A 22,531-nucleotide genomic window follows, 5' to 3' on the forward strand; every position below is an offset into this window, starting at 1 on the left:
GAGTGTTGTGATTCAGGGTCAGCCTGTGGGTTCGGCAGTTGGGTCGGACGACTCAGAGGAGGAGGGGGGTGTTGAAGACCTTGCTGAGGGGGTTGAAGATCTTGCTGATGAGAGCCCTCAGCCAGGCCCCTCCCACCTGGTCACTACGGAGACCCAGCTGTGTGAGCCTGACAGTGTGGATGAAGATGACCCACAGCTGGCCCTGTGCAAGGACGCCCCACGCAGGAGGCAGTCAATTAGGAGTAAACAGAGGAAAGCAATGGGGCACCTCGGAAGGAGGCAGAGAGAAGCCACGCCCTGAACTCTATATAAGGGGAATGTCTGGGAGGGCTGGTTTGCTGAAGGCAACCACTCGAATGGTTCATGTTTCTTAAAGCTCCTGTTTCTTGGTTCGTGTCTTGTTTGTTTTTGTAGCTATAAATTTGGCAGGCGTAATTCCAGCCTCTTGCCGGTTGTAAAGGGGCTGTCCCTGCCTTTTCTGCAGGGCCGGTAGCAGGCTGGTACAGAACATAGACCAGCAAAATGCAGTCGACATAGTATACTTATATTTCAGTAAGGCATTTGACAAAATGGACCACAACCTACTCCTTGGTAAAGTAGGAAAAGGTGGAATAGACAAAATCACCACCGGATGGATCTGTAGCCAGCTGACAAACCGTACTCAACAAATAGTCCTCAAAGGCACTACATCCACACGGAGAGAAGTAAGCAGTGGGGTACCACAAGGTTCTGACTTAAGCCGAGGAGTCTTCAACATCTCCATCAATGACTTAGATGAGGGAATTGAAGGGGAACTCATCAAGAGCCTTCGTGGAGCAGTGGACTAATGTCTCCTTAAGTAACACCAGCTGCCTGCAGTTAGTGCAGGTTCGCATCCCACCAGGCTCAAGGTTGACTCAGCCTTCCATCCTTCCGAGGTAGGTAAAATGAGGACCCAGATTGTTGGGGGCAATTAAGCTGATTTTGTAATAATGCCACTTGGGGGGGGTGAAAGCCCTAATAAGCAGGCATATACATAGAATGAAGGCTACTGTTAAGCTTGTAAGCCGCCTTGAGTCTTCGGAGAAGGGCGGGATATAAATGGAATTAAAATAAAAAAATTTTTTTGCAGATGACACCAAACTGGCAGGAGTCCTAGTGGACAACCACTTGACCATGAGCAGCAGCAGCCCAAAAGGCCAACACACTGCTAGGCTGCATTAACAGAAGGAGAGGATCAAGATCAGGTGAAGTGTTAACACCGCTTTACAATGGCTTTGAAAGGCCACACTTGGAGTAAGGCATCCAGTTTTGGTCACCACGATGTAAAAAATGTGTTCACACTCTGGTTGCAGGAATTGGGTATGTCTAATTTCATGGGAAAAAGGACTAGGGTGACACGATAGCAGTGTTCCAATATTTAAGGGGGTCCTACAAAGACGAGGGGGCAAACTATTTTCCAGAGCACCAAAGGCAAGATAAGAAACAATGGATGGAAACTAACTAAGGAGAGAAGCAACCTAGAACTAAGGAAAAATTTCCTGACGGTGAGAGCAATCAACCAGTGGATTGACTTACCTTCAGAAGGGGTGGGTGCTCCATCACTGGCGGCTTTCAGAAAGACACTGGACAAACATTTCTCTGAAATGATACGGAATCTCCTGCTTGGACAGGGGGTTGGACTAGAAGACCTCCAAGATCCCTTCCAACTCTGTTATTGTGTTATAGACTCTTCGAGATTCTACGGGCCACGTCTCTCCATGTCCTCCAATCTTGCACTACTTCTTTGAGTTGTTCTCTGCTCGGGCCGGTGTCAGCTTTGATGGTGTCCAGTCACCGTGTTCTTTCACGGCCAGGGTTCCTTTTACCACTGACTCTCCAAGGCATAATTGTTTCTCCACTGAATTCCCCCGTGGGACACGGCCACAATCAGTGAGACACGGTTTGGGGGATTTTGCCTTCCAGTGACATGTCTGGTGTCATGTGCCCCAGCACTTGCTTAGTGGTCACCTTTGCTGTCCAAGGGATACGCAGGAGCCTTATAAGACTGAGAATTTTAATTGTAATTTTATTTAATTGGGTTTTAATTGGAGTTTAATAGGGGTTTTATTTTATTCAAGGACTAAATTTAATTATTTTAATTGTTCTTAACTTTTGTAATGTGTATTGTTATTTTAAATTTCTTGTGAACCGCCCTGAGTCCTACGGGAGAAGGGTGGTATATAAGTCCAATAAACATAAACATAAACATAATAATAAAGTTGGAAGGGAACTAGGAGGTCATCTAGTCCAACCCCCTGCTCAGGCAGGAAACCCTATACCATTTCAGACAGCACAGCTCAGAGGAGTCAGTTTCCTACCTATCTTGCTTTCTTTAAGGTCCAACTTTCACAATCATAGGGAGCTACGGTTTGTATTTGAAATAGCTCACCTGACCAACTACCTCCTTATACAACAAAGGTTTCGACAGACAAAAACGTGGCTGCACTGTGGAAAATAGGGACCAATACGTTCCTTTGCAGGAATTCCACCCACTCATTGAAATAGATGTGTGGATTATAGGCAAGTCAAGATTACAAGACAGGATATGAAAGTCTTCACCAAACCCATCAACACAGATCCATTATGTTCCCTCAGGAGGATGAGAAGAAAAACCTAGCCTGACCTAAAGTGACAGTACGCAACGAGGGCAGGTCATGCCAACCCAATCTTATTTCATTATTTGATAAAGTGACTAAACTAGTAGACCAGGGAAACACAGTCAACATAGTATACTAATATTTCAGTAAGGCATTTGACAAAATGGACCACAACCTACTCCTTGGAATAGAACTAGGAAAAGGTGGAATAGACAAAATCACCACCAGATGGATCTGTCACTGGCTGGCAAACCGTACTCAACGAGTAGTCCTCAAAGGCACTACACCCACACGGAGAGAAGTAAGCAGTGGGGTACCACAAGGTTCTGACTTAAGCCGAGGAGTCTTCAACATCTCCATCAATGACTTAGATGAGGGAATTGAAGGGGAACTCATCAAATTTGCAGATGACACCAAACTGGCAGGGGTCCTAGTGGACAATCAGTTGACCATGAGCAGCAGCAGCCCAAAAGGAGGCTGCATGAACAGAGGGAGAGAATCAAGATCAGGTGAAGTGTTAACACCGCCTTACAATGCCTTGGAAAGGCCACACTTGGAATAAGGCATCCAGTTTTGGTCACCACGATGTAAAAAAGGTGTTCGCACTCTGGAAAGAGTAGAAAGAAGAGCAAGAAAGATGATTAGGGGCCTGGAGGCTAAAAAAAAATAAACGATTGCAGGACTAGATATATTGGGTGTGTCTCTGGTCCAACAAAAGAAGGACTAGACATGATATTCCAATATTTGAGGGGCTGCCTCAAAGGAGAGAAGGGGGTCAATTTATTCTCAAAAGCAGAATAAGGCAGAACATAGAAACTAATCAAGGAGAGAAGAAACCTGGAACTGAGGAGAAATTTCCTGACAGTGAGAAAAACTAACCAGTGGAACTCCTTGCCTCCAGAAGGTGTGGGTGCTCCATCACTGGAGGCTTTTAAGAGGAGATAGGAATGAAAGGATACAGGGTCTCCTGCTTAAGCAGCAGATTGGACTAGAAGACCTCCAGGGTCCCTTCCATCTCCGTTATACTGTTATTCTTACTAGTATTGACCATCTGTACAGACAATGCTGCCCTCAGAGGGGTAGTTATTGACCCCTGCCCTTGCCCGGGAAAGCCCCGTAACACCATCCTATGTCAACAGCCATCTTTTGCATCTTAGGATGAGGCAAGCATCTACGTGCCATTATTTATAAGATGTTTATTGACTGTTAAGCATTATAAAGCTGCCCGTGTTGCAACAGTGACTCTGGGCAAACTGCAAAGCAGAATTTTCAACCCTGGCAACTTTAAGATGTGTGGACCAACTCCCAAATTCCGCAGACAGCCTTTCTTTCTTTCTTTCTTTCTTTCTTTCTTTCTTTCTTTCTTTCTTTCTTTCTTTCTTTCTTTTCTTTCTTTTTTCTTCTTTCTTTCTTTCTTTCTTTCTTTCTTTCTTTCTTTCTTTCTTTCTTTCTTTCTTTCTTTCTTTCTTCCATCCTTCCTTCCTTCCTTCCTTCCTTCCTTCCTTCCTTCCTTCCTTCCTTCCTTCTTCTCATTCTCATCTCCTCCCTCCCTCCCCTCTTTCTTTCTTTCTTTCTTTCTTTCTTTCTTTCTTTCTTTCTTTCTTTCTTTCTTTCTTTCTTTCTTTCTTTCTTTCTTTCTTTCTTTCTTTCTTTCTTTCTTTCTTTCTTTCTTTCTTTCTTTCTTTCTTTCCTCTCTCCCTCCCTCCCTCCCTCCCTCCCTAACGGAAGAGGGGAAGAAGTGGGGGCGAGAGATTGGCAGCGCTGCCCGGGGCCGTGGCTTTCCCACGGGGGAGGAGCGGGAGGCGGGCCAGGGCGGGGACCGTCCCGGTAAAGGCCAAGCGCTCCCGGGCTGCGGGGCAAGGGAGCGGGGCCGGGCGGGCGAGCGGGCCATGGAGGCGGCGGCGGGGCTGGCGGCGGGCGCGGCGGGGCTGCTGGGGCTCTGCGCGCTGCTCTACTACAACTTGGCTTTGGCCACCCGGTGCCGGAACGCGGTCAGCCTGCGGGGCAAGACGGTTCTCCTCACAGGTAGCTCCGGGGGCTGCGTCGCTCCCATCCCAGGCGGGGGGGCGTCGAGGTTGGGGTGGGGGGGTTGACATTAAGGAAAGCGAGAAAGTCCGGCCAAAAAAGCCCCTTTGGAATAAAGCAGGTGAGACCCCAAAGGGGGGAGGGGAACCGGGAGGGTCCGCAGAGACCAGCCGTCCCCGGGGGCTGCCTCGCCCCTTGAGACCCCCCCCTTCCCGAGGCCGAGAGGAGGGGACGGGAAGAGCCGGGCAGTCGCCGGAGGGGCGCAGGGGAGAAAGTCCAGGGGTGGCCAGACTTCGGGAGGGCGAACAGATTAACGGAGTCGGAAGGGACCTTGGAGGTCTTCTAGTCCAACCCCCTGTTCAAGCAGGAGTCTCTTGACTGTCTTCCGTCTTCCTGAAAAGCTCCAGCGATGGAGCAGCCACAACATCTGGAGGCAAGGAGTTCCCCTGGTTAATTGTTCTCACTGTCAGGAAATTCCTCCTTAGTTCTACGGTTGCTTCTTGTCCAGCCTTCCCGCTCTTTGGAGAAGAGGTGGACCCCCCCCCCACTTTCTCTATGGCAGCCCCCCAGTGATTGGAGAGTTCTCTTCTGTCAGTCCACGGCTGCTCTTTGCCTGGCTAGACAGATGTTGTTGCTGGCTGGCAGGGACAGGAGGCAGCTGGAAACTGGATTTTCAGACTCTGCCGGACTCACTTGGTGTGGAGACAGGAGTCCCTTTTCTTAATCTCTGCTTCCGCTCTGCCCCCCCCATCTCCAGCCCCCCCCCCCCCCCCCCGCAGGATGGAGAGAAGCCGGGAGCAATGCAGAGAAGAAAGCAGGAGGCTTTGGGGGCAGTTCAGCCCTGCGGGAGAGACGGGGGAGCTGGGAAGCTTAGCAAGAAGGACTCCAAGACAATGAGATGTTTGAAACAATTCCTGGCGCTAAGAGCGATTGCACCAGAAGCAGGAAAGTCTGGTCTCGTGCTGAAAGCACCAGGACAGAGTTCGGGTCCTGCCTTAGGTGTCAAAGCCGGGCTAGCCGGGGGACCAGAACTCACCGACTCCTGGTGATGGGCCCAAAGTCGCCCATTGTGATCCTTCTTGTACTAAAGAAAATCAAGGTGAGGTTGGACTAGATGACCCACAAAGTCCCTTCCAAGTCTGTTATTCTAGTTCTAAAGCTTTATAAAGCGGTACTAATACTTCATGTGATCGCGATTCTATGCCTCTGTTTATACAGCCCAGGATTGTGTTAGCTTTTTTGGCTGCTGCTGCACACGGCTGGCTCACGGTCAAGTGATCGTCCACCGGGACTCCGAGGTCCCTCTCACAGTGGCTGTTTTTGAGCCCAATCTGTCCTTGTGCCTTTGGTTTTCCCTACCTAGGTGTAAAACCTTGCTTTTCTCCACATGAAATTTCGTTTTGTTGGTAGGGCCCAAACGATTGCCTCTCCCTCTCCTGCGCCATCAAACCTGGCAGCGTAAAAATACCCTAGTTTATACTAAACGTTTGCTTTCAGAGAACAAAAGCAGCCCTCAAAGCATAAAACAGGAGGAAAATTGCCATAACAGTTACAGAAGTGGCTTCCCAAAGCCTCCCTCCTAGGGCTGAGGAGGAAAATGACCAGCCCCAAACCATTCAGTGGAAGTAATCAAAAGTAATCAATCGATTTATTAACCAGTGGAACAACCTGCCTCCAGAAGTTGTGAATGCTCCAGCACTGGATGGTTTTAAGAGGAGACTGGACAGCCACTTGTCTGAAATGGTATAGGGTGTCCTGCCTGAGCAGGGGGTTGGACTAGATGACCTTCAAGGTCCCCCCCAACTCTAATCATCATCACCACCACCACCACCACCACCACTCAGCTGGTCCTTATGGCCAAAAGCAGGATTTGAACTCACAGTTGTCCATTCTTGTAACGTGTGGCTGTAACCATGAAACCAAATCGGTTCTCCATAAAGGTTTCCGTTGACTCCAAGGAAAAGGAAAAGAAATTGAGCAGACACAATAATCAGCAACTAATCACCACTTTTGCAGTAGCAAGGTGTGCCAAGGTCACATACTTTAACAGATGTTAAATAAAACTTCATGGGATTGTTCCTTTGACTAGAATGCCCTCAAATGCATTGGATAAATCCAGGCTAAAATAAAAGGAAAATCACTGAACCATGACACACATACAAAAACAGAATATCAGGGTTGGATGGGACCTTAGAGGTCCTCTAGTCCAACCCCCTCCCTGAAGCAGGAAACTCTTCATTTTAGACAAATGGTTGTCCAGTTTCCTCTTAAAAACCTCCAATAATGACTCACCCACAACTTCTGGAGACAGTCATTCCACTGATTAATTATTCTCACAATCAGGAAATTTGACACCCCTGCATTAATGCATGATTGGCCTTCAAATTGTTTTGCAACTTGTGTGGGTAAAGTGACATCCTGCAGAGCCAGTGTTGGGAGACCTGCGCCATCTTCTGGTCTGACAGGAACATTGCATCCCATTTTTTGAAATGCCTTTCTTTTTTTATTATTATTGCTAAACTGATTTGCCACCATCTCACTACAAAGAGAGACGGTCAACACAGAAATCAGATTGACTATATGCTCTGCAGCCAAAGATGGAGAAGCTCTATACAGTCAGTAAAAACAAGACCAGGAGCTGACTGTGGCTCAGACCATGAGCTTCTCGTTGCAAAGTTTAGGCTTAAACTGAAGAAAGTAGGGAAAAGCACTAGGCCACTCAGGTATGAATTAAATCATATCCCAGTTGAATATACAGTAGAAGTGACAAATAGATTTAAGGAATTAGATCTGATAGACAGAGTGCCTGAAGAACTATGGACAGAGGTTCGCAACATTGTACAACAGGTAGCAACCAAAACCATCCCAAAGGAAAAAAAATGCAAGAAAGCAAAATGGCTGTCTGAGGAAGCTTTGCAAATAGTTGAGGAAAGGAGGGAAGCGAAAGGCAAGGGAGAAAAAGAAAGATATGCCCAATTAAATGCAGAATTCCAAAGAATAGCCAGAAGAGATAAGAATGCCTTCTTAAATGAACAATGCAAAGAAATAGAAGAAAACAATAGAATAGGGAGGACCAGAGATCTTTTCAAGAAAATTGGAGAAATGAAGGGAACGTTTAATACAAAAATGGGCATGATAAAGGACTAAAATGGCAGGGACCTAACAGGGGCAGAAAAGATTAAGAAGAGGTGGCAAAATTACACAGAAGAACTATACAAGAATGAGCTTAACGTCCCTGATAATCACAATGAGGTGGTCACTGACCTCGAGCCAGACATTCTAGAATGTGAAGTGAAGTGGGCCTTAGAAAAGCTGAGCAACAACAAAGCTAGTGGAGGTGACAGTATTCCAGCTGAGCTATTCAAAATCTTAAAAGACGATGCAGTAAAAGTGCTACACTCAATTTGCCAGCAAATTTGGAAAACTCAACAGTGGCCACAGGATTGGAAAAGATCAGTTTACATTCCAATTCCAAAGAAAGGCAGTGCCAAAGAATGTTCAAACTATCACACCATTGCACTATTTTCTCATGCTAGTAAAGTTATGCTTAAAATTCTACAAGCTAGACTCCAGCAGTATGCGGATCGAGAACTACCAGAAGTACAGGCAAGATTTTGAAGAGGCAGAGGAACTAGAAATCAAATTGCTAACATACACTGGATCATGGAGAAAGCTAGAGAGTTCCAGAAAAACATCTACTTCTGCTTCATTGACTATGCTAAAGCATTTGATTGTGTGGATCATAACTGTGGCAAGTCCTTAAAGAGATGGGCATACCAGACCATCTTATTTGTCTCTTGAGAAACCTGTATGCGGGCCAAGAAGCAACAGTGAGAACTGGACACGGAACCACTGATTGGTTCAAAATTGGGAAAGGAGTCCGGCAAGGCTGTATACTGTCGCCTTGCCTATTTAACTTATATGCAGAGCACATCATGAGAAAGGCAGGGCTAGATGAATCAAAAGTTGGAATTAAGATTGCCGGAAGAAACATCAACAACCTAAGATATGCAGATGATACCACTCTAATAGCAGAAAGTGAAGAGGAACTAAAGAGCCTCTTGTTGCGAGTGAAGAAGGAGAGTGCAAAACTTGGGTTGAAACTAAACATCTGGCCCTCTCAATTCCTGGCAAATAGATGGGGAAGAAATGGAGGTAGTGACAGATTTTATTTTCCTGGGCTCCAAGATTACTGCAGATGGGGACTGTAGCCAAGAAATTAAAAGACGCTTGCTCCTTGAGAGGAAAGCCATGGCAAATCTAGACAGCATACTAAAAAGCAGAGAGATCACCCTGTCAACAAAAATCCGTATAGTCAAGGCTATGGTCTTCCCAGTTGCAATGTATGGCAGTGAAAGCTGGACCATAAGAAAGGCTGAGCGCCAAAGAATTGAAGCCTTTGAACTATGGTGCTGGAGAAGACTCCTGTGAGTCCCTTGGACTGCAAGGCGATCAAACCTGTCAGTCCTAGAGGAGATCAACCCTGACTGCTCTTTAGAAGGCCAGATCCTGAAGCTAAAACTCAAATACTTTGGCCATTTATGAGAAGGAAGGACTCACTAGAGAAGAGCCTAATGCTGGGAAAGATTGAGGGCAATAGAAGAAGGGGATGACAGAGAATGAGGTGGCTGGATGGAGTCACTGAAGCAGTAGGCGTGAGCTTAAATGGACTCCAGAAGATGGTAGAGGACAGGAAGGCCTGGAGGAACATTGTCCATAGGGTCGCGATGGGTCGGACACGACTTCGCAACTAACAACAACAACAACACTACAAAGTGGTCCTTTCAGAGACCTACTGGTGTGTGGTGATTGGATTAGTGTGTGTATGGATGAGTGTGCACAGTGTAGTGCCAGGGGCTAAATTAGCCTACACACGTATAGAGCTGCTAGACATCGGGTTTGCAAGGCAATCTGGAATTACCAGCGATTTTCAGCAGTCCCATAACATACTGAACTGCATAGCGAGGCCTCCAGGATCTCCATGGATTGTCTTCGGGCGGGGGAGGAGACGACGTAAGAGAAAGAGAAAGGAGCGAAAGCAAAAATGTGGCTGCAGGGCTGGGATACTGATTCGACTCAGAAAGCAGCCTCATAGACCAGCATTACCGAGTCTTCTTCTGAGCAATGCCAGATCCCTCATCCATAAAACTGACGAATTACAGCTGCAGTTGGCAGCAAGCAGGCTTCTCCATGAATGTTGTGTGATGGTTGTCACGGAGACCTGGCTACATCCAGATGTACCGAATGCAGCAGTGGAGCTGACAAGCCGAGTCATTCACCGCTCTGACAGAGATAAAGGCTCCGGTAAGAGCAAAGGAGGAGGACTCTGTGTGTATATACATTGTGACTGGTGTGCCAACAGCAGATTAGTGTACAAGTATTGCTCCCCAGATGTGGAACTGATGACTGTTATATGTAGGCTTTTTTATCTGCCTAGAGAAATTACTGTGGTAATTATTACAGCTGTTTATATTCCACCTGATGCCAATGGCAGCACAGCACTTTCCAAGCTGTATGACGTCATCACCAGGCAGCAGCAAACTCACCCAGAGGGCGCTCTTGTTGTGGCTGGGGATTTCAGTCAAGCTTGTCTGAAAACGAGGTGAAAAGACCAGATTCTGTAGTCTCTGCTGGCCGGCCTTCTGATTTTCAGCAACTCACCCTATGTGAAGACCAAGTGAGAACTGTATTGAAGGCTGTGAATCCCAGCAAAGCCGCAGGCCAAGATGGAGTGCTTGGGATAGTGGTTAAAAATTGTGCCGACCAATTAGCAGGGGTCCTGACAAGGATTTTTAATATCTCCTTGCAAACGGCATGTGTACCATCATGCTTGAAAGCAGCTACCTTTGTCCCAGTCCCCAAGAAAACTGCAGTTGAGTGCCTGCATGACTACAGACCTGTTGCATTAATGTCTGTAGTCATGAAATGCTTCGAAAAGACTGGTTCTCCAACATCTCATGACATGCCTCCCACTGTTTTTCGATAAACATCAATTTGCCTACAGGGGGAACAGGTCGACAGACGATGCCATAGCTACTGCTTTACACTCTGTACCAAATCATCTTGAGAAACCTGGAAGTTATGTCAGCATGCTTTTTGTTGATTATAGCTCGGCTTTCAACACCATTTTGCTGAGCATTCTCATCAAGAAGCTGACTGACTTGAAATTTTCCCCCTCCATCTGCGATTGGATTCAAGACTTTCTTAGGGACTGGTTACAAACAGTGAGGGTCGGGTCTGCTTTGTCCACCCCCCTTGAATCTTTGCACTGGCTCGCCACAGGGCTGCGTGCTTAGCCCCTACCTGTACTCTTTGTATACATATGACTGCGTATCATCCAACCCATCTACTGCGATAATTAAGTTCGCAGATGATACTACCATGGTGGGTCTTATTACAGGTGGGGATGAGACAACATACAGGGCGGAGGTACAAAAACTATCCATATAGTGTTGTAACAACAACTTGCACCTGAACATCGGCAAGATGAAAGAGATGGTGCTAGACTTCCGGAGGAAAAAGGAGGAACCTGCCCCACTTTACATCGGAGAGGACTGTGTGGAGAGAGTTTCCTCCTTTAAATTTCTGGGAGTCTACCTCTGCGAAGATCTGACCTGGAAAGTTAACACAACCCAGGTGGCCAGAAAGGCCCAACAGAGGCTTCACTTTCTCAGGGTCTTGCGGAAGAAGAGGGTAGAACAACGGCTTATGACCCTCTTTTACCGGTCTACTACAGAGAGCGTCCTCTCATATGGTATTGTGGTTTGGTATGCTGGTCTGACAGCCACCAATAAGAAGACATTACAGAGGGTGGTGAGCACAGCACAAGACATTGTGGGCTATCCCCTGACACCACTGGATGACCTCGCCAGGGCTCACTGCCTTGGAAGAGTGAGGAAAATTCTCAGGGATGACTCACACCCTGGACGGTATCTCTTTACTCTCCTACCATCCGGTAGGAGATATAGGAATATAGCCAGCCGTACCAACAGGCTGAAGAACAGCTTTTATCCGTGGGCTGTTAGGCTTTTGAACGGGAAATAACTTTATAAACTTTATGCATGATTGACTTGCGAGGGCGGTGCGTTGTGTAATTAGCTCACATGGTGTAACAAGATGGAGGGTTTGTGTCACTGTAAGTTGGGGGTGGGGGCACGAAGGGAGGCTCAGCCAATCTCAATGTATACATGGTTGTACTTTGACAATAAAGGTTCATTCATTCATTCATTTTAAAGGGACTCCAGGCATCTCAGTCAGCAATGCTGAACTGTACTTCAACCATCCCATGGATTGTTGGATGTCGGAATTGGGTAAAAACCACACAACAGGAAAAAAAATCAGTGTTCGATTTTCATGTTTGAAATATTAGAACCCTGTGAAAAAAATTTCAGTGCTGCTGTACCTTCAGACGATGACTAAAATAATGGTTGTAAGTCGAGGACTATTTGTATTACCCCTGAATAATTTTAAGCTATTCTTTTTTGTTAATGTAAAACAAATGTAATGTTAAAGAGTTGTGGAAATCACGCCCTGAGCCAGGGTTTCTCAACTTTAAGATGCTTTTAATTCCGGGAGTTGCCAAGGTTGACAAACGCTGGCACACAAATGCTTCCATGTGTGACACACCACAAAAACTGCAGGCACACAAATGCAGGCCCGGCTCCTGGGTCCCCATCAAAGGCTGGGCGATCTCAGCGAATCCTTTCTCTGGCCTTTCCTAGGTGGAAATTCAGGGATCGGGAAGGCCACAGCGGTGGATCTGGCCCGGAGAGGCGCCCGTGTCATTCTGGCCTGCCGCGACAAAGCAAGAGGAGAATCGGCTGTGTGCGACATCAGACGGGTAAGCGCCTGCCGTGCGGGTCTCTCCTTCCTTCCGTTCTTCAGCACTCAGGTCTTTTCCTGATGGTTTTTATTTACTTATTTAGCGCATGGCATCTACCGAGATCATGCAATTCCTTATATGCAGTGCAGATAAAATGCAGTACACTGGCAGATGCAAATGTAAGTTTAAAGTAGGAACAAATATGTGTATATCAAATAAGTGGTCAGTACAATGTTGTTGTTAGTTGCAAAGTCGTGTCCGACCCATCACTACCCCATGGACAATGTGCCTCCAGGCCTTCCTGTCCTCTACCATCTTCTGGAGTCCATTTAAGCTCACGCCTATTGCTTCAGTGACTCCATCCAGCCACCTCTTTCTCTGTCGTCCCCTTCTTCTCTTGCCCTCGATCTTTCCCAGCATGAGGCTCTTCTCCAGTGAGTCCTTCCTTCTCATTAGGTGGCCAAAGGATTTGAGTTTTAGCTTCAGGATCTGGCCTTCTAAAGAGCAGTCAGGGTTGATCTCCTCTAGGACTGACCGGTTTGATCGCCTTGCAGTCCAAGGGACTCGCAGGAGTCTTCTCCAGCACCATAGTTCAAAGGCCTCCATTCTTTGGCGCTCAGCCTTTCTTACGGTCCAACTTTCACTGCCATACATTGCAACTGGGAAGACCATAGCCTTGACTATAGGCACTTTTGTTGACAGAGTGATGTCTCTGCTTTTTAATGTGCTGTCTAGATTTGGCATGGCTTTGCTCCCCAAGAGCAAGCGTCTTTTAATTTCTTGGCTACAGTCCCCATCTGCAGTGATCTTGGAGCCCAGGAAAATAAAATCTGTCACTACCTCCATTTCTTCCCCATCTATTTGCCAGGAATTGAGAGGGCCAGATGCCATGATCTTGGTTTTCTTAATGTTTAGTTTCAACCCAAGTTTTGCACTCTCCTTCTTCACTCGCAACAAGAGGCTCTTTAGTTCCTCTTCACTTTCTGCTATTAGAGTGGTATCATCTGCATATCTTAGGTTGTTGATGTTTCTTCCGGCAATCTTAATTCCAACTTTTGATTCATCTAGCCCTGCCTTTCTCATGATGTGCTCTGCATATAAGTTAAATAGGCAAGGCGACAGTATACAGCCTTGCCGGACTCCTTTCCCAATTTTGAACCAATCAGTGGTTCCGTGTCCAGTTCTCACTGTTGCTTCTTGGCCCGCATACAGGTTTCTCAAGAGACAAATAAGATGGTCTGGTATGCCCATCTCTTTAAGGACTTGCCACAGTTATGATCCACACAATCAAAGGCTTTAGCATAGTCAATGAAGCAGAAGTAGATGTTTTTCTGGAACTCTCTAGCTTTCTCCATGATCCAGTGTATGTTAGCAATTTGATTTCTAGTTCCTCTGCCTCTTCAAAATCTTGCCTGTACTTCTGGTAGTTCTCGATCCGCATACTGCTGGAGTCTAGCTTGTAGAATTTTAAGCATAACTTTACTAGCATGAGAAATTAGTGCAATGGTGTGATAGTTTGAACATTCTTTGGCACTGCCTTTCTTTGGAATTGGAATGTAAACTGATCTTTTCCAATCCTGTGGCCACTGTTGAGTTTTCCAAATTTGCTGGCAAATTGAGTGTAGCACTTTTACTGCATCGTCTTTTAAGATTTTGAATAGCTCAGCTGGAATACTGTCACCTCCACTAGCTTTGTTGTTGCTCAGCTTTTCTAAGGCCCACTTCACTTCACATTCTAGGATGTCTGGCTCGAGGTCAGTGACCACCTCATCGTGGTTATCAGGGACGTTAAACTTGTTCTTGTGTAGTTCTTCTGTGTAATTTTGCCACCTCTTCTTAATCTCTTCTGCCTCTGTTAGGTTCCTGCCATTTTGGTCCTTTATCATGCCCATTTTTGCATGAAACTTTCCCTTCATCTCTCCAATTTTCTTGAAGAGATCTCCAGTCCTCCCTATTCTATTGTTTTCTTCTATTTCTTTGCACTGTTCATTTAAGAAGGCATTCTTATCTCTTCTAGCTATTCTCTGGAATTCAGCATTCAATTGGGCGTATCTTTCTTTTTCTCCCTTGCCTTTCGCTTCCCTCCTGTCCTCAGCTATTTGCAACGCTTCCTCAGATAGCCATTTTGCTTTCTTGCATTTCTTTTTCTTTGGGATGGTTTTAGTTGCTACTTCTTGTACAATGTTGTGAACCTCCGTAAAAAGTTCCTCAGGCACTCTGTCTATCAGATATGATTCCTTAAATCTATTTGTCACCTCTACTGTATATTCAGCAGGGATATGATTTAATTCATACCTGAGTGGCCTAGTGCTTTTCCCTACTTTCTTCAGTTTAAGGCTAAATTTGGCAACGAGAAGCTCATGGTCTGAGCCACAGTCAGCTCCTGGTCTTGTTTTTACTGACTGGTCAGTACAAAAATATAAAATATTAAGTTAGGGTAAAACCATAATAAAATTGGCATAATATGGTGCTATAAAGTCAAAATGGGAGAGCTCTTATACAGGTAGTCCTTGATTTACAATAGTTAATTTAGTGACTGTTCAATGTTTGAAGGCACTTATGACCATTTTTCACACTTAACAACCATTGCAGCATGGTCACATGATCAAAATTCTGATGTTTGGCAACTCACATTTATGACGGTCGCAGTATCCCGGTGTCATGCAATCTTCTTTTGAGACGTTCTGTCAAGCAAAAACAATGAGAAAGCCATTTTACCAATTAGCAACCATGTTACCAATTTAACAACCGCAGTGATTCATTTAACAACTGTGGCAAGAAAGGACATAAAATAGGGCGAAATTCACCTAAAAACTGTGTCACTTAGCGACAGAAATGTTGGACTCAATTGCAGTCATACTTAATAGGTGGACAATACAAAAAATGAGATAAAATATTAAAATAGGGTAAAACCATGTTAAACGTACCATAATATGGCACCATAGAGTCAGAGTGGGAGAGATGTTATTCCGACAGTTCATTTAGTAACTGTTCAAAGGTACAGTGGCGCTGAAAAAAGTGATTTATGACCCTTTTTCACACTTATGACCATTGCATCACACCTGGGGTCATGTGATTAAAATTCAGACACTTGGCAACTGACTCATATTTATGACGGTTGCACCATCCTGGGGTCATGCAATCATCTTTTGCGACCTCTGACAAACAAAGTCAAGGGGGAAGCCAGATTCACTTAACAACTGTGTTATTAATTTAACAACTGTGGTGAGTCACTTAACAACTGTGGCAAGAAATTGACCTAACAACTGTCTCCCTTAGCAACAGAAATGTTGGACTCAATTGTAGGTATAAGTCATGGACTACCTGTATATTTAATAGGTGGACAATACAAAAAATGACTTAAAATATTAAAACAGGGTAAAACCATGTTAAAATCACCATAATATGGTGCCATAGAGTTGCAGTGGGATGTTATAATTCATGATCTAAGGAAGCTAAAATCCTTTAACTGCTTCTGGTGTGAATTAAAGTTTCTTAATGAGCCTTTCTTGGGCTATATGTGTTATTGTTTGTTCCTGTCAAGAAATTGTGCAGTGTGCACAACTGTAACTCTAACTATATAAATATAAATTATAACTATACATATAAATATAAGTACAAATATAAATATACCTGTCAGGAACACAGGAACATTGTGAGGTAAATCTTAACAGCACACAGAGGACACAGAAGAAAAAGGCGGGAAAGAAGGGAACCTCCCCCTCCGCACCCATGGCAACCAATCAGAGGGCAGATTGCCTCATGCAGGAGCCAGCACTCTCCAACCAATCAATTACACTGAATTCGAGATCCCAACTCTTCCGATGAACCCCGGTTGCCCTGCGGACCCTGAGCCATTCCCCACTTGAAGAGCTTTGCCTTCAATTCTGGCCTGGCCTGTCCGGGTTCTGTCTGGGGGGGGGATGTCCATATTTTGGGGGGCAGCTGCATTCCTGAAAGTGCTTTTCTTGGATCTGCGTGATCGATTTGGTTCTGGTTAATAAAACTCATCCATTTTATCTGCCCTTCTTCATTCTAGACTGTAAGACTGTGGTATGTTATTATAGAATAACAGAGCTGGAAGGGACCTCGGAGGTTTTGTAGTCCAACCCCATGGCTAAGCAGGAGACCCCTAACCATTTCAGACAAGTGGTTGTCCAGCCTCTTCTTAAAAGCCTCCAGTGTTGGATCATTCACAACTTCTGGTGGCCAGCTGTTCCACTGGTCAATTGTTCCCACTGTCAGGAAATTCCTCCTTAGTTCCAGGTTGCTTCTCTCCTTGATTAGTTTCCATCCATTGCTTCTTGTCCTGCCCTCAGGTCCTTTGGAGAATAGCTTGACCCCCTCCTCTTCTTTGGGTAAGGCCCTTTGCGGCTACATAACACCCTTTATTAAGCAAATCACCGCACTTGTTTTATGAATCCAGGTTCACCATTGATTTTGCTTGTGGGAATCCTCTTGGGACAATCACAAAGAGGATGCAGCCACTGTGAGAAATAACGCTGGTTGCCAAGCACACGAATTCTGATCACATGGCCCCTGGGGATGCTGCGATGGTCGAAATTGTGAGGATTGGTCGTAAATCACTTTTCTCGGGCAGTATTGTAATTTCAAATGGTTGCAAGTCAAGGACTGCCTGTATTGTTTTATGACACACCACCTGGAGTGATTGTCAGGAGGTGAACAAAGATATTTAGAAGGAGAGTAAACTGGGATCAGCCTTTGAAGCCACACCCGATCCCGATTCTTCTCAGGATTCCTTTTGCTCCTTTTCCAGGAAAGCGGGAACTCGGAGGTGATCCTGATGATCCTGGATCTGGCCAACCTCAACTCCGTGCGAGCTTTTGCACAGACCTTCTTAAAATCGGAGCCCCGTCTGGACATCCTCATCAACAATGCCGGTGGGTGCCGAGCAGACCCCCCCCCGGGGTATCTGGGCGAGGAAGTGGGAATATTGTGGGGGTCTCCAGGATTTCTCTTCCTTCGGGGGTTTGGCCGTAACTTCAGAAGCAGCTCTCTCCTCTTTGTGGTCATTTGCTTTTGGTATCCCACCTTTATTATTATTTTTACAAGTAACTCGAGGCGGTGAACAGATCCAGCATGCCTTCCTCCTCCTATTTTCTTCAAAACAACAACCTTGTGAGGTCGATTGGGCTGAGAGAGAATGATCGACTTTGCTTTCACAGCTAAGGCGGGACTAGAACCCTTAGACTCCTGGTGATTGGCCCAAAGTCTCCCCGCTGTCTTTCATGCCTAAGGCAGGATTTGAATTCATAACCTCCTGCTTTCTAGGTTTAACCACTAGGGCAAACTGGGTGCTTTAGAGATAATCTACAACTTATGACCATTATGGTTGTAAAGTGTGATAGTTATAAAGTGGGTCACCCCTGTGACTACTATGATTTCATGACCTTTGTTGAGCCAGTCGTGAAGCGAACCATTTGTTCACTATGGGGAGTTTTTGCTAAAAAGTGGGTGTAAACTCCGTTCTTCGACAAAAATGTTGTAAATCCTCCATCACACGACAGTGGGCCAGGTTGTAAAGTGAACACCAATTCCCAAGTGCCTATAATGTGATCATGTAACACTGGAGTGGGGGGGAGGGAGCCGTTGCAACTTTGGAACTGGGTTATAAATACATTTTGGGCATCTGTTGTATCTTCGAATGATCACAAAGTGACACGTTGCAAATTGAAGACTACCTGGAATTCGCTTACTTATTTTGGCAGGGGTCTTTAAGGACGGTCAAACCGCTGATGGCTTTGACCTAGGTTTCCAGGTCAACCACCTGGCTCACTTCCTGCTGACCCACCTGCTCCTGGACCGGCTGAAGCGCTGCACCCCCAGCCGGATTATAATTGTGACCTCGATTATGCATTACTTTGGGGAGATTGACTTTCGGACTATCCACCAGTCGGCCAAGAGTCTTTGGCAGGCCGTACAATCGTACTCCAACAGCAAACTAGCCAACATTCTCCACGCACGAGAATTGGCCAACCGGCTGGAAGGAACCAATGTCACCAGCTACGCAGTTCATCCAGGTGAGTGGAAGTCCATCTCCAAGAAGCCCAAGATGGAGCCCCCCAGGTCCGTCTGGGGCTCTGCCAAGCATTTCTCTCCCACTGGGGGCTCCCTCAACCCCCCCCTGCAGACCCATCCCAGGAGTTTCCTCCATTGGGTTCCACTGGGGAGGGAGACGTCTCCCACCCTCCCAGGTACCAGAGCTAATAGAATCCTAAAGTTTTAGAGTGGGACGGGCTTTTGGAGGTCTTCTAGACCAACCCACTGCCTAAAGCAAGGCTGAGGCTTTTCCCTTCCATTTCCACATCCTCTTCACTTTCCCTTCTCTTCCACCCCCTCCTCCCTCCCTGTTTCTCCTCGTCCTTTGCTCTTCCTCCTCCTCCTCCTCCTCCTGCCATTCTCTTTCTGTTCCTCCGCCTCCCTCCCTCTCCTCCTATTCCTTCTCCCCTATGCTTCCTTCTGCTCCTTTGCCTACATTTACCTTTCCTCCTGCTCTTCCTCCTCCTCCTCCTCCCCCCTTCTTCTTCCTCCTCCTCCCTCTCCTCTTCTTCCCCATCCACCTCATTCTCCTCCTCCTCCCTTCTCCTCCTCTTCCTCCTCTCCACAAGCCCCCCTCCCTTCTAGCACTGATGACGTTCCCGGGTTGAGTCATGAAATGTCTGTGTCACGGTTCCGATAGGTGAAACCAATTAAAAGAACTTCAAGGCAAAGATTTCTTCCTTAAAGCACATTTTATTTAGGAAAAAAGTATTGGCACTTACATAGTTGAACCCAAGACTGAAGTTCCCTCCCCCTCATACAATGCAACAAGTTGCAATTCCCACCACAGAAAGGCTGTCATAAATCACATTCACCAATTATTCTAAAACGTGGGCTCTCCTCCCAACTTCTCAACCCACCAAAACTTTATCTAACCTTGACCTTGTGTTCACACACAGCTGCAATTGTTGTGGTAGCATTCCCCTCCTCCCCCCTTCTACATCTAAATGTCTCCAACATCAGGAAAAGCACAGTCAAAGCAAAAGGTAAAATGGTTGCAGTTTCTTAATTGTCACATTGTTGACATCCTGCAAGAAAACAGCCAAACTCAGAGTGGACCAAGGACCTCACACTTCAACTCTGAGCTGCAAATATTTTATCAGAACATTGTTATTTAGCATTATTTATTTGAATTTATTAGTTGCCCCACTGCAATGACTTCATGCCTGCAAAGCACGCATGATCACAAACACACACGCACACACACACACACACACACACATACACACAGAAAGCCGCTGGCATCCTCACCCACTCAGCTTGAGCTCTTGGTCTTCTGAGACATTTCCTATGTTGCCCAAAGGGTGCCAAGCGGCCCATGGTTCCCGGTGGGAAACGGGTACTGTGCGAAGGGATCATTCAGGATCTCCCTCCCTCCCCCCCCCTTGGGTAATCTTCAATCCACTGCCTGTTCTCTCTTCCTTTGGTTTCAGGACTTGTTAAAACCGAAGTTTTACGCTCGTATCCCCGTTGGCTCTTCTGGTGTGTTTGGTTCGTGAAGCTGTTCTGCCGAAATTGTGATTCTGGTGCCCAGACCACCATCTACTGCGCCACCGAGGAGGGCATCGAGCGGCTGAGCGGGCAGTATTTTGTGGACTGCCATCCGAAGGTGCCCAGTCGACAGGCCCGCGATGACCAGCTGGCCAAGAAGCTCTGGGAATTCAGCGAGAGGCTGCTGGGACTGACCAGCTAAATTTGTCCACTTTAAATTTCTCCCCTTAATTTTTTCCTGAGGTGAAGGTAGGAAAACACAGTTACAAAGAATTTAAACCAGTGGGAACAGGTGGAAGCCTGGCACGCAGGGAGTGGGGAGGTGGGATTAGGTTTTAATTAATCAACCCCCCTCCAGTCGGAAGCTCCTCCATTGGGTCCCCAAGACATCAGGCTGAGGGTGGGAGCCAATATCTCCTTGGCGTGAAGTGGTCTGGAGAGCAGGAGCCTGGGCAGACAAGCCCCTTCTCCTGGATCCCACCATCTGGAATTCCTTGGCCAATGGGCCCTGCAGCATTTCTCCTCTGCTGACACAGGTGGTGTGGGCCCATCAGGGTGAGACGGTTCCTCAAGTAGCCTGGACCCAAACCATGTTTTAAACTTTCATTTTCAACTGCACCTAGAAGCTGACTAGCAACCAGGGCAGTCTGCAAAGCAGTGGCATAACACGGGCCACTCTAGCCCCTCCCAAAAGACTACCCACGCTGCTGTACTCTGCCCCACCTCTAGCTTCTGAATGTTCTTCAAGGGTAGCCCCATGTAGAGCACATTGCGGTGAGAAGACTAGGGCTTGAGTACTGAGAATAATAATAATGATAATGATAATGATAATGATAAGGATAAGGATAAGGATAAGGATAAGGATAAGGAGAAGGATAAGGAGAAGGAGAAGAAGAAGAAGAAGAAGAAGAAGAAGAAGAAGAAGAAGAAGAAGAAGAAGAAGAAGAAGAAGAAGAAGAAGAAGAAGAAGAAGAAGAAGAAGAAAGAAGAAGAAGAAGAAGTAGTAGTAGTTGGAAGGGACTTTGGAGGTCATCTAGTCCAACCCCCTGCTCAGGCAGGAAACACTATACCATTTCAGACAAATGGCTGTCCAGTCTCTTCTTAAAAACTTCCAGTGTTGGAGCATTCACAACTTCTGGAGGCAAGGAGTTCCACTGGTTAATTGTTCTCACTGTCAGGAAGTTTCTCCTTAGTTCCAGGTTGCTTCTTTCCTTGACTAGTTTCCATCCGTTGCTTCTTATCCTGCTTTCAGGTCCTTTGGAGAACAGCTTGACTCCCTCTTCTTTGTGGCAGCCCCTGAGATACTGGAACACTGCTATCATGTCACCCTTCGCTCTTCTCTTCATTAAACTACACATACCCAATTCCAGCAACCGTTCCCTATATGTTTTAGCCTCCAGTCCCCCAATTATCTTTGTTGCTCTTCTCTGTACCCTTTCTAGAGTCTTGACATCTTTTTTACATCGTGATGACCAAAACTGGATGCAGTATTCCAGGTGTGGCCTTACCAAAGCATTGTAAAGTGGTATTAGTACTTCACTTGATCTTGATTCTCTCCCTCTGTTAATGCAGCCTAGCACTGTGTTGGCTTTTTTGGCAGCTGCAGCACACGGCTGGCTCATATTGAAGTGATTGTCCACTAGGACTCTGAGATCCCTCTCACAGTTACTGCTATTGAGCAAGGTACCACCTATAGAAAGTCCTGATCCAGGAAAAGCAACTGGCACACAACACGGAACTGTCCAAAGGCTCTCCTAGTCACCACTGTCACCTGCTCCTCAAGTCCAGAACCCCCAAGTTACAGCCTGGATCTGTCTGGAGCAGTGCTACCCCATCCATAACAGAAGATGCTAAAATCCTGGATCTTGGGTCTCCATGCACCCAGAGCCAACTCGGTCTTGCCAGGGTTCAGCCGAAGACTTGTCAGAATTGCCATGTATGCTTCACTAGATGCCAGTCTGCCATAAGTCACGAGGGGGGAGGGAGTTGTGAGAAGACAAAGAAAGCAAATGTGATCTTCATGTCATCCCAAGACATCCCGAGTCCGCAGACCTGGGAACGGAATGCAACACCTATCCTTCTACCCATCCGTTGCAGGGACGGTGTCAATAGTCTGACTTAGGAATCCAACAAAAGGATCCCGCAAGGCAATTAAGAAGCCAAGAGAAGCACCCACCAACGCGTAGAGCACCTCCTCCTTCGACCACCAGAGAAGGTCCATGCCACCACCAGCTGCGTTCCAGAGTCTGTTTCCAGGCTCTCACGGTCCGTGAATGGCTTCTTGGTATTCCATTTCCTCCCTTCGCTTTCTACCCCTCCCCCCATCCCTATGGCAAGTTGATTAGTGATAGAAGCTAGCAGGCATCATAATGATTCAACATTAACAGACTGTTACCAAAACATCTTTGAATATGAGTAACCTAACTCATGTTCTGAATGTCTAACCTCTCTTTTCTCTTCCCCTTCAGGAGTAACTCATTTTCCAAGGGGGGGCAGAATGTCAGAGCTTCCATTC

At 46.3% G+C, this 22,531-nt stretch overlaps 1 protein-coding gene across 1 annotated transcript; it reads left to right on the plus strand.

Annotated features, from left to right (window-relative positions):
* Positions 1-3,049: 3,049 nt before the first annotated feature.
* Positions 3,050-21,016, plus strand: LOC310650916 (dehydrogenase/reductase SDR family member 13-like). The gene is made up of 5 exons (XM_083379762.1): positions 3,050-4,643; positions 12,365-12,483; positions 17,243-17,366; positions 18,195-18,506; positions 19,959-21,016. Exons 1-5 carry the CDS (start codon positions 3,908-3,910, stop codon positions 20,216-20,218), a joined length of 1,551 nt encoding a protein of 516 aa, XP_083235888.1. The 5' UTR covers positions 3,050-3,907; the 3' UTR covers positions 20,219-21,016.
* Positions 21,017-22,531: the final 1,515 nt, after the last annotated feature.

The sequence above is a fragment of the Vipera ursinii genome (genome assembly GCF_947247035.1).
Source record: "Vipera ursinii genome assembly, chromosome: 1".
NCBI classification, from domain to species: Eukaryota; Metazoa; Chordata; class Lepidosauria; order Squamata; family Viperidae; genus Vipera; species Vipera ursinii.